The sequence below is a fragment of the Sander vitreus genome, chromosome 14 (assembly GCF_031162955.1).
Source record: "Sander vitreus isolate 19-12246 chromosome 14, sanVit1, whole genome shotgun sequence".
NCBI lineage: Eukaryota > Metazoa > Chordata > Actinopteri > Perciformes > Percidae > Sander > Sander vitreus.
In genome coordinates this window covers 10,243,894-10,257,215 of record NC_135868.1, presented here as the reverse complement: position 1 = coordinate 10,257,215, position 13,322 = coordinate 10,243,894, and the positions used below count along the sequence as shown (strand labels likewise).

Genomic DNA, 13,322 nt, shown 5'->3' with positions numbered 1-13,322 from the left:
TTCCTATCAACCACTGCAAATTAAACCAAACAATGTTATACACAACAGTCCTTGAATATTTACAGGAAGCAGAGAGAGTGGTAGTGGCTGGGGTCTAGTGGGCGGATGGAGAGACCAACACCTTAAGGACATTGAGATGGGGAGTCTTTTAGTCTGTTGCTGTGATGAAACGCGTTCGGACGAGAAAACAGCAGCTTCTTATTGAGGAAGTGTGTGTGTGTATTGTAAACTGGATGTGTGTTCAAACTCAAACAGCCTCCCACACAAACAAGAAACAGCTAACAGTGCATGGCTTTATTGGACGTAGACACCCAAACACATCCACACTATATACACACTAACAGCCTGTTATTCAGTTACTCAGCACAGCTCTAAAAAGGTCAGAACTCTGCAAGAATATGTGTTCTTTTAAAACACCACCTGCACTTACAAAGCCACATTTGCATTGAAGAATAGTCAATGTTAACCTTGTTTCTCTACAAACACCTGGCATTGTCTGCCTGCTGCGCTCAAGCAGAGTGACCTCAGTCTCAACAGGTTTGCATCACTCCTACGGCCGAGGGCAGCATCAAGCACCAAAAGAAATGCAAGAAATGAAATGCAAGGCATACTGCCGAGCTGTGTGAAGCTCGACAGTATTGCTGCACCTAATGATTACTTTTATTATCGACCAACCTTTTAGTGAATAAAATGTCATAAAATATTGAAAAATGCTCAAGGTGGTATCTTGAGATTGCTTATTTAATCTAATCGACTCAAAGATTTTCGTTTTACAATTACATAAATGATCAAATTAGTGCTGTCAAACGATTAAAATATTTAATTAATCGCATTGTCATAGTTAAGTCGCACATTTTTATCTATTCTAAATGTCCCTTGATTTTTTTTATGTCCCATTATTTTTTCTCATTTTAATGCTTTCATCAAAATGGAAAAGTGGATCGGCTTGCTTTGTGCAAATGTGTTTTTTTTATTGAAAACAACATTGGCATACTGTAGTGTTCAATTTCACACTAACATTCACACTGGGAGCAAATAATCTCTCACACAATGTAACGGCTTTGACGAGGGGGTCGAGAATTGGCATCAGCTGTGTGCTTGCATCAAGTGGTATTTCAGACTGGACATGCTGCGACGATAGCTCAGTTCACAACGATAAAACACACAGATCACTTTGGTCTTGTCAATGGAACCATTTGGCAATTTTTTTAAAAGTAAACTTTCCATTCAGAATCTTACTGGCATCCATTTCGGCGTCTCACGCTCGCCATCCACTCAAAACGTAACGCTAGCCTACTACTCTTTGGCCGGCTCGCAAGCCCTAACAAGTGTGTGTGGCTGCCTGTTGTTTTGTTTCCGGTCTAGCTAGATCCGGTGTGGTGTTGTAGTTTTTCTAACATTACTAGTTGAAAAAAAATTATAAAGTTTGCTATGCCAAAAAGAACGTTAATCTCGCGATAAATTGACCCCGTTAAAATGGGTTTGCGTTAACGCCGTTAATAACGCGTTTAACTGACAGCACTAGATCAAATCAAAAGGAGATTCAAGAAGAGTGAAATCACAAACACCTGAGACATCCTTACATTTATTGGTGTTATGATTGCCTTTCATGTTTGTGATTGTTTCTTGCAGACTGTGGCTAAAGAATAAAGATGTTGTCATTTTGAATAATGAATTTTATGATTCATGAATGAACCACTGTGCAATACTTTTCCTATGCACCTGTCTATCAGGTGTTCAGTAGACAACACTTAGTTTGAGCTATATAATGATGACGAGTGAGAGTGAGAAAAAAGCAGCAAATCTTTGCATTTGAAAAGCTACAACCTGATAAATGACGGATCATTTCATTTGTTTGTTTCAACACTAATCTGTTCTGATTCATGGTCATGGATGAAACAAACCTTTTCATTATTTTGCGCATCGCTGCTTGTCAGACTCTTGATAAAGCTTTCTTTTCATTTCAGACCAGAAATATGTACAAATGTAATAAAACAATAGAAGCGGATTGAACTTACATAGTAGTTGACTAAATGTCGAATAGGCAACATAATACGGAAAAACTATTTAATATGTCAAACTGAAATAATATGCTTTTTCAGACCGGATGGTACACTTTGATGGATGGATCAGGTATCTTTTTAACACATACAACTGTTTCCTGAATTCTAACTGTGAGAGTTGTATGTGTTCATGATCAAACAGTTTGAGCTCATGGGACAAACATGGGTCATTTTGGTGATGGAAAAAGGCTGACTTAACATATATACAGTTGTTTAAATGTTAAACTATACATAGGCAACAAAATACGTTTTTAAATACTATTTTAAGGGATTCAATTTGGAAAATGTAGAGTTCAATTTTTCATATACAGGTGCACTGTGTTTGCAGGAAAGAAATCAAGTATAAAACGTGGATTTCCAGAACTTAATTTTACATGTACAAGGGGAGTTAATTCTACACAGCTGAGCCTCGACAGCGCTTTCGGGGCTTGGTCAAGTGCCATCTACTCCCCCTCTCCCCAAAAAACCCTCCAGAGGCAACAGCAGCAGCTGAAAGTTTCGACTGTCACTCACATTCTAACAGGGTGGAGGAGCCGAGGTGTGTAAGTTTCTAGTTTTCTAGTGTCATCATTACTGCTGTAATTTCCTGCGGGCATATGAAGAGAAACAAAACAATCTCTTCTCTGCGCTCCACTTCCACACTTGTTTTTGAACAGAATGTGTCAGAGAGAATACCAGCGAAGAAGAAGTGGAGACAGAACAAAATAGAAGACAGGAGGGGAAAAAGTGACAGTGAGACAAACCTAACCCAAAAAGGGAAAGAGACACAAAAAAATACAAAGAGAGAAAGAGAGGATGAGAGGCTGGTGTTTCCAACCCCCAGATGGTTTGTAATGTTAGAAGTGCGACATATTAGCCTGGGGCTTCCTAGTGCTCTCCAGGAATGTGAGCTCTTACAGCAGGAATCTGTCTTCAGCACGTCACCTCTTCTCTAAAGGACAGCAGCAGAGGAGGGAGCCTGAGAAAGGAGAAAGGACCACCACTTTGTTCAAACCATATTAAGCGCTGCAGGGATTCTCACACGGCTTTAATCAACCAGTCATAAACCAGATTGTTGGCCCCTGTGCCAGAGAGAATGACAGAGGGAAGGACAGATCGGGAGAAAAAGAAGGAACATGGTTAAAGGATAAGATTGGTGTTATTCCATGTTTTTCCTAGCTGTTAACAAATCACATGACAAAAAAAGGCTTAGTAATTTCCTAAAAGAGATGGACACTGTAGTATCTAGCAAACTTTACTCAAACTGGAGTGAATAGTGTTTTATTGGGGCACTATTTCCAGCTGCGGATTAATAAACATTTGGTCCATTAGTGAGAATTCATAGCACCAAGATGACTGTGTGTGACTCAAACTACTGTGCAAGGCAAATTTGGGTATTTTTCAAGCCGGCAAGTTTCCTTGGAAATAGATCCCTATGCTGTTAGCAACAAAAGCCAATCCAGGGGTCTTATTTTTTTATTTTTAGTCAGATTCAGAGAGGTATGTGAAATGATTTATGTAAAATTAAAGTTTATTATTAAGTATAAGCTTAGCATGACCAGTAATCAGAACGCTCAAAGAGGTATCAGGTCAAAATGGCTAATGTTTTCTCTCTTCACTTATTTTCATTTCACTGTTTTTCACAGGAGTGGATCTTGTTAAACTGACTCTCACCCAGAGGTTATGTCACTACGCATTCAAAAGTTAGGTTTCCTTCTGCAAGATGCACACATTACCCTTTAACGGGAAAGACACAAACAGGCCAATGTTGTCTGAGGGACAGTTAGGGGTGTTGCTATGGGCCGGTTACTGACTTCAAGGTATACCGCGGTTTGAAAACCACTAAAAGTTTCTGTCATCCCGTTCCTACGATATAAGCTGTTTTCATGAGTGTTCAAGGACAGAAAGTGCAGTTTAGTAATCCGTCTCCCAGCCAGTGTGCCGTGTGTTTAAAAAATAAAATACATTGTGTTCAATGGAAAACCAGTTTTTTTCTTTTCCCAGACATAAAAAAAACCCAAAACATATTAAAGCTGTAATTGCAATACCGCAATACCGTACTACCGTGACACCAAGATATTTTTGTTGAAGGTTATCATAGCATCAGAATCGTATACCAGCCCATGCCTAGTTGCTACCATTAGGGCCACTGAGGTCATGTAGTCTATTTCTTCCCTGGGAATTTGGGGTCTTAAAGACCTGTAGACAAGTTGTAATTACTTATAGTATACACTGTACACACATTATACACGGTGGGTTTTTTTGCAGGCTCAATCTACAAGGTATACAATAAAGGTCAACAATAAATAAATTAAAACTTAAAAGGTTTCAGCTTTTTTTTATTCCTGGCAGTGTGAAGGCTTTGAATCAGAATGCAGGCCTTCATGTTTGATAATCATATGTACAGAGAATGAGAAATAAATAAAATGTGGGACATCTAATTTATTAAAAAAATTAAGGGGCAGGGGTTATGGGAACGTAGTCTCAGTATGACCTCAGTATTTCTAAAATTCTGGCTAAGTTCCTGAGGTCAGTATGCAAAAAAGCAAATAAAGAGGAGAAAGGAGAGGACGATGCAGTGACAGAGAGAAGCAAAAACATATGTGAGGAAGAGAAAATTAGCATGAGGGGAAAAAAAAGAGGATCTGTGATTGAAGACAGGGATCAAAGAGAGAGGGGATAAGCAAGAAAGAAGCGGGGGAAAAGGCAAGATGAAAAACTCTCTCTCTCTCGCTTCCTCTGTAGGGTGGAGGAACACAGCCTGGCTCGCCACAGTGAGCACAGAACCCACCACAACAAACCACAGGCTGCTGCCGCACCGCACGCACACGCACGCACACACACACACACACACACACACACACACACACACACACACACACACACACACAGTATGCTGAGCTTGATCTGCTCTGCTCTTTCACGGACACACAGCTACACACAGAGCCCTCCCACTGTGACTGACAGCTTGGGAAAAACCACTTAGAGCTATGGAGAGAGGTAAACCATAAACCCAGCATAGCGCCGGGTGACTGACACTGATGGGAAAACCACTTCCTCTGATTGGCAGGTGAAGTTAAGTCCTCACGAGTGGGGAAGGGGAGAGGCCGGTGTCGAATGAGTCTGATGTCTTGGAATACAAATGAGCGACCAGATCCTGTTTACTTTTCCTCAAAAACATGAGGAAACGTGAGCTTGGTAAAAGCTGAGTTGTGATCAGCGTTTAAAGGCAAAGAATCAGCCCGTGTGTCAATGTCTGACCTTTGACTTTGACAAGGAGAGGCCAAAGGCAGGTCAAGAGAAACACAGCAGCCCTTTCACCAGGGCAGAGTCTTCGGCTTAATAAGGGTGTCATAATAAATGCCACTGAGGCATGCTCAGGGCTCTGGCTGTAGGCTTAACTTAACATGTGTCTCTTATGACAGTGTTAGTCATAAGCACAGAGGGAAAAAAACAAGATATCTCTACACTGACAATGTAAGAAAATTGACATCAAACATCATTTTCATGCACATTCCCATGTTTTAGTCATATTTAAACCTTTTATTCTTAAAAATATTTTGTAAAAGTGTGTGTTAAGGAAGTAATAGTCATGTTAGAGCTGAAAGGAGTAGTCAGTGAATCAATTAGTCAATCAACACAAAACTATTTTGATAATAGTCGTCTTTTTTTAAGACAAAACTTCTCTTGTTTCAGCTTCTTAATTGTGAGGATTGCTACTTTTCTCTGTTTTATATGATTGTAAAGTGAATATCTTTGGATTTGTCATTGATATCATCATGATATCCTCTTTTTTCACTTTCTCATGTACTGTTTATTCTTTACTTTAATCATAACTAAATATCTAATTAACTAAACTATATAAAAACTATACACTACATGTATGTACATTATACATATACACAATGAATATAAATAATACAAATGTACACAATAATGATATTTACTATTTTCATTTTATAGAGCAAATAATCGATACATCGAGGAAAATAATCTGCACATAATAAAAATCTTTAGTTGCATCCCTAATAAACATAGATTTAAATATAGATTTGGTAATTATGACTTTAAAATGGCTGCATGAAAGTGAGGATCATGAGTATTAAACACATTAAGAAAAATCTACCCTGAAAACCGATGCTGTAGCTCGTCTTCTGAGCATGTATTTATTTTGTATATTTATGGTCTATATTGCAACTCAACTGTAACTTATTTCTCCAGAGAGACTTTGCCACTTTCTTCAGTTAAGTTTATCTTAAAAATAAACAGCAATACATAAAAAATAAATGAATGCTACGACGCATATGTACTTTACCCATTATTGCCTCATCTTTCCTAACAATATGCATTAGCCCCTAAGCCATGCTTTTTCCCACCCAATGTATATTATTCCCATAACCTTTAATGGAGTCAGTGCAGCAAATCAAAACTCATTAACTCCTAGAAACTCTCAGACTGAATGAAATATGCCAAGATACATTAACTTTACAGTCGGAGAATATGCATAAGAAAAGCTAAGAAATGATAGTGATCACATCCTAAGTAGGGTTGGGCATCGAGAACTGATTCCTACTTGGAATCGTTTCAAAAATTACGATTCCATCGGAATTGTTTCTTTATTGGAATCGTTTGGAATCGTTTAGAGGATTTGGTTTCAAATCCGATCATCGCTTCCCAATTTAACATGCGCAAGTTTTGGTTTCCGTAGCGACCAGGCGCTTGTTGTGTTGCAGCCTTGGAACCCAGTAAGCAGCGCTCTAGTCTGGCTTTATTTTATGTTGAAAAAGCAGTAAAACTGCAAACCACCATTGAATCAAAATAAACCTTTCCTCTTATTTGTGAAAATAGGCACGTGACCCGTTTCAACTCCACCCCTCAAAGAATCGGAATAGAAAATCGTCAAGAACCGGAATCGAAAGGAAGAATCGGAATTGGAATCAGAATCGTTAAAATCTAAACGATGCCCAACCCTAATCCTAAGGTAACTGAGAGGAAAAGTGTTCAGGCTCACCTTATTCTCTCCCTCGATGACGATGACGGGCACTGAGGTGGCAGGCCAGCGGTGCTTGGCTGGGAGAGGCTTGTCACAGTTCCACAGGACAATGATCTAAAAGAAAGAAGAGAGACATCACCAGCTGCACCAAATAACTACATTGTATCTGATTTGATTTCCTCTAACCAAAACAACTCGCAGAACACTTCCCTGCTTGTTGAACATGTGACATTTACGTGACCTACGGCCAACAAATGCCACCTTATTAAAGGCTGATTGAATATTAAAGAGCTAGAAGGGCAACTGAAGTGATAACATTTCCAATTAAGGCTACAAAATGGTTCGTTCCATTCAGCCCATAAGCAATAACGTCACATTGTCAGGTTTCATTTCTAACTACAACAGTTTGCTGAAAACGATTTCTGGCCCATTTGATCACCCACTCCCACTCCAACAAGATACTGTTTTACATGAAGGACTCATGTTTTAAATGACTTGGATTTGATGTTCAGCGACATGCAGGTCAGCAGACATGGACGCGTCACATGAGTTAACCTTCCATCATTTACTGCACTTCCACAACATATCTCATTAATGTTAGATGAGGAACACACACATATACCCACATGGCATGACTCCTGTCTGACCTTACACACTATTTTACATTCTTATATCTATGCCTGTTCTAATGCATTTTGAATTTCGGAGAGACAAAATGACTGTTCGCTAAACCCCTCCCCCAACTGGCTATTGACCAATCACAGCTTAGCAACTGCAGGCCTGTCAAGCTTTGGATTTGTCCAGCTGTTGAAGAATTGCTCATGGGGCTGTAGAAAGAGCATTTCTTGGTATACAAAGGCTGCATCTCATAACCCTTATTTGACAGCTCCTCGCCTCCTCGGTCCTGGGCTGAACCGGAAGTTGTTCTGTCCCTCCTCGGTGAAGGCCGTCTCAAGGCTCTTATTTCTGCCCCGAGGACCGAGGAGCGAGCATCGAGGAGGGATCATCGAGCAACTAATCTCATCTCTGGGGAAAATGTATTTGCCGTGTACTTAGATTTTTTTTTAGCTTGGCCTATGTCCCATCCGCTAACATAGAGGGGGTGGGGTTTATGACCTATACTTTACCTTAACCTTAAACCCTAAAACTGTTACAATTTCTCATCACAAAACCTGTGGTTCTGCATAATACACAACCAGTATGCCCCAGTTCAATGCTACTTTAAAAGTGTACATTATGTGCTAATATAGACAGTCACTGTGCAGCTCAAACCAACAGGAAACCATGTGAAGATGGATTGTAAATCAAATGGGAACTTCACAACACCGCCCCCTCCCCCTATTGTCACATTTCAAAACTTTACACATAGCTGGTGAAAAATGTATTTCCAAAGATGTATTAGTTTGCGGTTTTCCAAGCTTTGCCTGGAGCTATAGCACCACCATCTGCCATGCTTTCACTTCCAGTGCCTCCATTTCCGTTGTGCACAGCATAGTGGGATGCTCGTGCTGTTCAAAACCACAGTCAACATTTGAGCAATTTTAGTATGTATGACATTTTTCAAGAAGAACATACTAAAACTCAAAGAGTGAAGTCAATAGTATGTTATTGTAGTTTATTCTATACTATATTGGCACAGTAAATCGTCCCATTAAATGGGGAGGTTGATCAATTATTACATAGATTGAGACATAAAGAAAAACAATGGCAAAGCAGAGCGCAAACACAGCTAATATTAACTTCTATCCCCATTGGTTTGCCTGAACCTGTGGCGAAGGAATACCCAATTAGTGATAAGGAAAGTGAAAGGAACACATCAGCATCCCATCTTGTAGTGTTCAGTTGATGTGTGTCAGCTACAGTGACATCTACCCTGCTGAAATGTCCTTGAACAAGTCAGTAAATGACTCCACCCCAGTTCCAATATGCAGAGCTGTAGCCACTGTGCTCAGATGTCCCTGATGGAAGCAATCCACAAGAATTTCCCTGCAGGGATCAATAAAGTTTCACATGATTCTGACATTAACTACGTCACGCGCAGCAGCGGTTCCCTTCGGGGACTCTGCACCCTGACTGCACCTGCCAAATTATGAGCTGGGAGCCATTTGGATGTCTTTGTTAAGGTGTTAGTGTGTGGAAATATGTCACTGGTCTTTATAAGGAAGGTTACACAGCTGTTTGATGAATGGACTAAACTAACTCATCATTATTAGCCATACAGATAAAAAGAAAAACAACCATAGAGGCTGAATCAGAGGCGAGAAAGTGTTTGTCATTGTAAGATAAAAACAGGTATACAGTCTGGATCTCTGCACACACACTGGCTGGCTCGAGAAACGTGTTATTCCACCCTTACAGGAGCTCTATTCCTCAATTAGAAACACAGATGGTGCCCACCAGCCCTCTCAGGGTGCTGCTGATGGTGGAACTCTGTATGTATGCATGCATGCGTGTGTGTATGACTGGAGGAAAATGGGGAAGAAACTCTTGGTGTATCTGTATCACAAGTGGAAGAAACACTTCCCTCAAAATGCACATGCAGGATTATTATACTATATATTATATTTTTATATAGCCTAATAGCTGGTTTGATTTGCATTGATATGGATCTTATCTCAGTTAGCTATTAGGCTAACTGAAATGAAACCATGGCAATCTCTAGGTATGATGAAGGGTATGTGATAATGTGGGGCTATTTTAATTCCAAAGGCCAAGGGAACTTTATCAGGATGCATAGTATCCTGGATCCATGAAATAACTGGCCTTTAAAAATAAAAATCTGCCTTCCTCTATGGGAATTTAACATATGGGTATGTATAATTATGGACCCTGCATTTTAAGGAAGAACATTTATTTATTTACAATACATTATTCATTCACAAAGAAAATTGGTGTCCTTAAAGGGTCGGATTTTTCCTCATTTTTTTAATTAAGACATTAAGATCAATTTCCAAAAGATGCTTTTTTAATTCCTCTTTTTAGTCAACTTTAGCATGGGTATGAATACTTATATATTATGCACCTCAAAAGCTTTCTTGCGTCCAATTTAGCCTCCTCCACCCTTTGAGTTCTTTCATTCTCTTCTCTCCATTAATTTATTTATATCCCTTTCCTCAGAAGCCCCTCTATCTTTCCTTTTTTCTGTCTGCTGAGAGTGAAAGAAAACACCCCGGCTGTGTACCTGGCTCTCCACTCTGCGTGCACAGCCTGAAGAACGCAAACACAGAAGCACTTCCATAAAAACTAAAAAGAAGGCAGAGTTTGCTCATTCAACCTGCTATTAGGAGGTTTCTGAGAAATCTTGGCTGAAAGTGTGCCCATAACAGGATGTGCGGCTTATGTTTCACCACACTGATGTAGGGCTGAACCTCTGAACTTACAATGGGTCTGTAACACAAAACTGTTGGAATTGATTGCTTGCTCAAATCTGCACTCTTCCCATTTTTTGATCAGGCAATTGTGAATAATAAAAAAAAGAAAATAAATTGAACTTCTACATTTTTCAACAGTATCAGGTCTTCATCAGCATATGAAATTTGCTCAGTTGTCATGTAGATGTTCTCGTCCATGTTGGATAAAAAGTTGAGCTTGACGGTTAATTCTTGGCCTTGAAACAACAGTTAACAAAACAAATCTCTCAAAGTAAGTGGATCTTTAGTGGAGATTGTATCGTGAAGAATAAACTGTCAAGATCAATAACATTGTTTTTAACTGTACTTACTAATTAAGGCAACGTCAAGGTATTTTCTTGTGCAAAAGTTGTGACGAAATATTTGGTGCTGGAGTGACGGATGTGGGGACTAGGGATGGGTCTTGAGACCCGGTTCTATTAGGATCCGGTTCCAAATTTCTCAAAACCCGAAAATCAACAAGGTCCAAGCTTATCGATAATGCTATCAAGACTAGTGGATCATATAACGTTATGTCTAAAAATACTGAAGATACGTGCGCCAACCGGGAAAAAATATTTACGAGCACAGTGTGTGTGTGAAGACCATAGGTAAAGACTGTCCTCCCCACCGCAAATCCTTCAAAACATAGTCGGACTGGCTACCAAGAGCACAGCTCTGTTGGCCGCTTAAGAAGCTCATTAAAACAAAAACAGTGGCAGAGACAGAAGAAATCAACAGTCACAGACTCACAGTTTTTGCAATAAAAGCAATACTAGTTCTGTTTAGTGGTGCAACGGACCTTGTTTGATCCGTGGATCAACGCTCGGAATGCATGTTAACCGCAGATCAATTGCAAATTTTAACTATAATAATAGTGTGAAATAATTTTTACTGTCACTGTTACTTAAAGTAGGCTGATAAATCTCTATGGAGGCTTACCGTGAAAAGATGCAGTCAAGGCCATTTTCTGTTCACATGAACGGCGCATGTTAAAATCCGGTGCTAATACGGTACTGGTGCCAAAACGACCAGTATCTACTGGACGGAAAAGCAAAATGAATGTCGGTGCTACTTAAATGCTCTCTGATGCTCCGAAACAGACGTCACGCTAGTTAACACTAACGTTACACTTGGCACCAGGTAAAGTTGATGTTAGTCTACTGTTAGCTAGCAGCTGGATTAAACACGGTTAATGCTGACAGCTAAATTGTATAAAAGTCTGACTGTATTTCACTGTAGAGGATTCCAACACCGGGACGTGAACCGCTAAAGCTATGAGCTAAAAGACACAAACTAGCACTATGGTAACTGCTGTTACACAGACGTGACTAAACCTTGTGGTGCAATCAAAATTATTGAAACATTTTCTCATCTGTTTTGTCGTTTAACAGCAATCTACTGATGAAAGACGTTATTGTTAAAAGTTATTGTTACATTTTAAATACATCATTTTTTTTTGTGCTGATCCGAAAATTTAAACGATCTTTGACTCAAAACCGTGATCTGTTGCACCCCTAGTTCTGTTCTGTTATAGTGCTCATATTGTGCTAATTTTAAGGTTAATAATGGTATTTAGAGGTTATATTAGAATAGGTTTACATGGTTTAATTTTTAAATTTTTCATGGTTAACACTATATTTTTGTTGTACTGCACATTGCTGCAGCTCCTCTTTTCACCCTGTGTGTTGAGCTCTCTGTTTTAGCTACAGAGTGAGACATCTCACTTCTGTTCCATCTTTGTTGGGAGTCACACATGCGCAGTAGCAGGTAAGCACTGCTACCCAGTCAGAAGCAGAGTATGAGGGCGTGCCACGCTAGCAGCTAGGCGAGCATTATAACGTGTTACAAAGTGACGCACGTTCGTCACGGAAGTAAAGGCTGGACTACAGTAGAGCTGTTTGTTGTCTCGAAAATGGTATTAATATTAATAAAAATTAACGATCCCCATCCCTAGTGGGGACTGCAAGTGAATTTATCAGGCAGCAAAGGTCTAATAAAAATATTCTGCTGAGTTGCATTATGGGAAATGTAGAATCCAGTATGCCTTTAACATTTGAGGAATTTCTTACGACAAATGAAAAAAAAAGTTTTTTAAAACGGTATGTTTATATTCCTAAAAATAAAGTATTGAACAAATTATTGTTTTGTTATCAAGACTAGAAGCAATGTTTCGTATCAGAACTACCGATACGAAACCGATACGTTCTATTACCGATAATAGAACTACTATTAAAATATTTCAAATAATAACTAGCTGTGCACACAGGGATATGAAGAGAGTCTTAACCGTTAACATGGACGGTATGTACACTGATACTCACATGGACACAAAATACACGCAGGCATGAAATACACACATGTACAAGCATCCCGCCTACACAAACACACATTCATATTGTATATTCCAATGCCCAAACAATTACACTCATACACATTACTCACCCTTCTGCACAACACACAATCACAGACCTGCACATTCATGCACGGCACTTATACGGAAACACATACCTCCTACACAAAATACAAACTTGCTTACTCATACGCTCTACTGGCCAAATAAACAAACAAAGACACACACACACACACACCCCCCCACTCACTCTCTCACACAAAAACCAGCCATCGGGGAGCAAATTCCATTTCATTTCCTGTGCTGGTAAGGAGCAAGCAGGGGAATCAATACATGCCATCTCCAGCTGTGCTGAAGGGGGTTTCGCTGCCATGGAGACAGATGTAGCACTGCTACAAATTGCTGCTCTAATTCAATCCACCGGAGTTAACACACACACAGGGATGGAGGATGAGCGCTGTTGTTTCTCTGGTTGGAAAATGTGATCGCAAAGCAGAAGTATGAGTCGCATAATGCGGCGCAATTTAAGGAGTCAGAAGGTGGAG

The 13,322-nt window shown here is 39.7% G+C and overlaps 1 protein-coding gene across 2 annotated transcripts in view; it reads right to left on the bottom strand.

The window, feature by feature from the left end:
- ext1b (exostosin glycosyltransferase 1b) overlaps positions 1-13,322 on the bottom strand; it is a 123,042-nt gene that overhangs the window by 12,428 nt on the left and 97,292 nt on the right. For both annotated transcript variants that reach the window (XM_078266962.1, XM_078266961.1), the window contains one exon: positions 7,054-7,149. In XM_078266962.1, the coding sequence (XP_078123088.1) occupies positions 7,054-7,149 (96 nt within the window). The remainder of the gene's footprint in view (positions 1-7,053; positions 7,150-13,322) is intronic.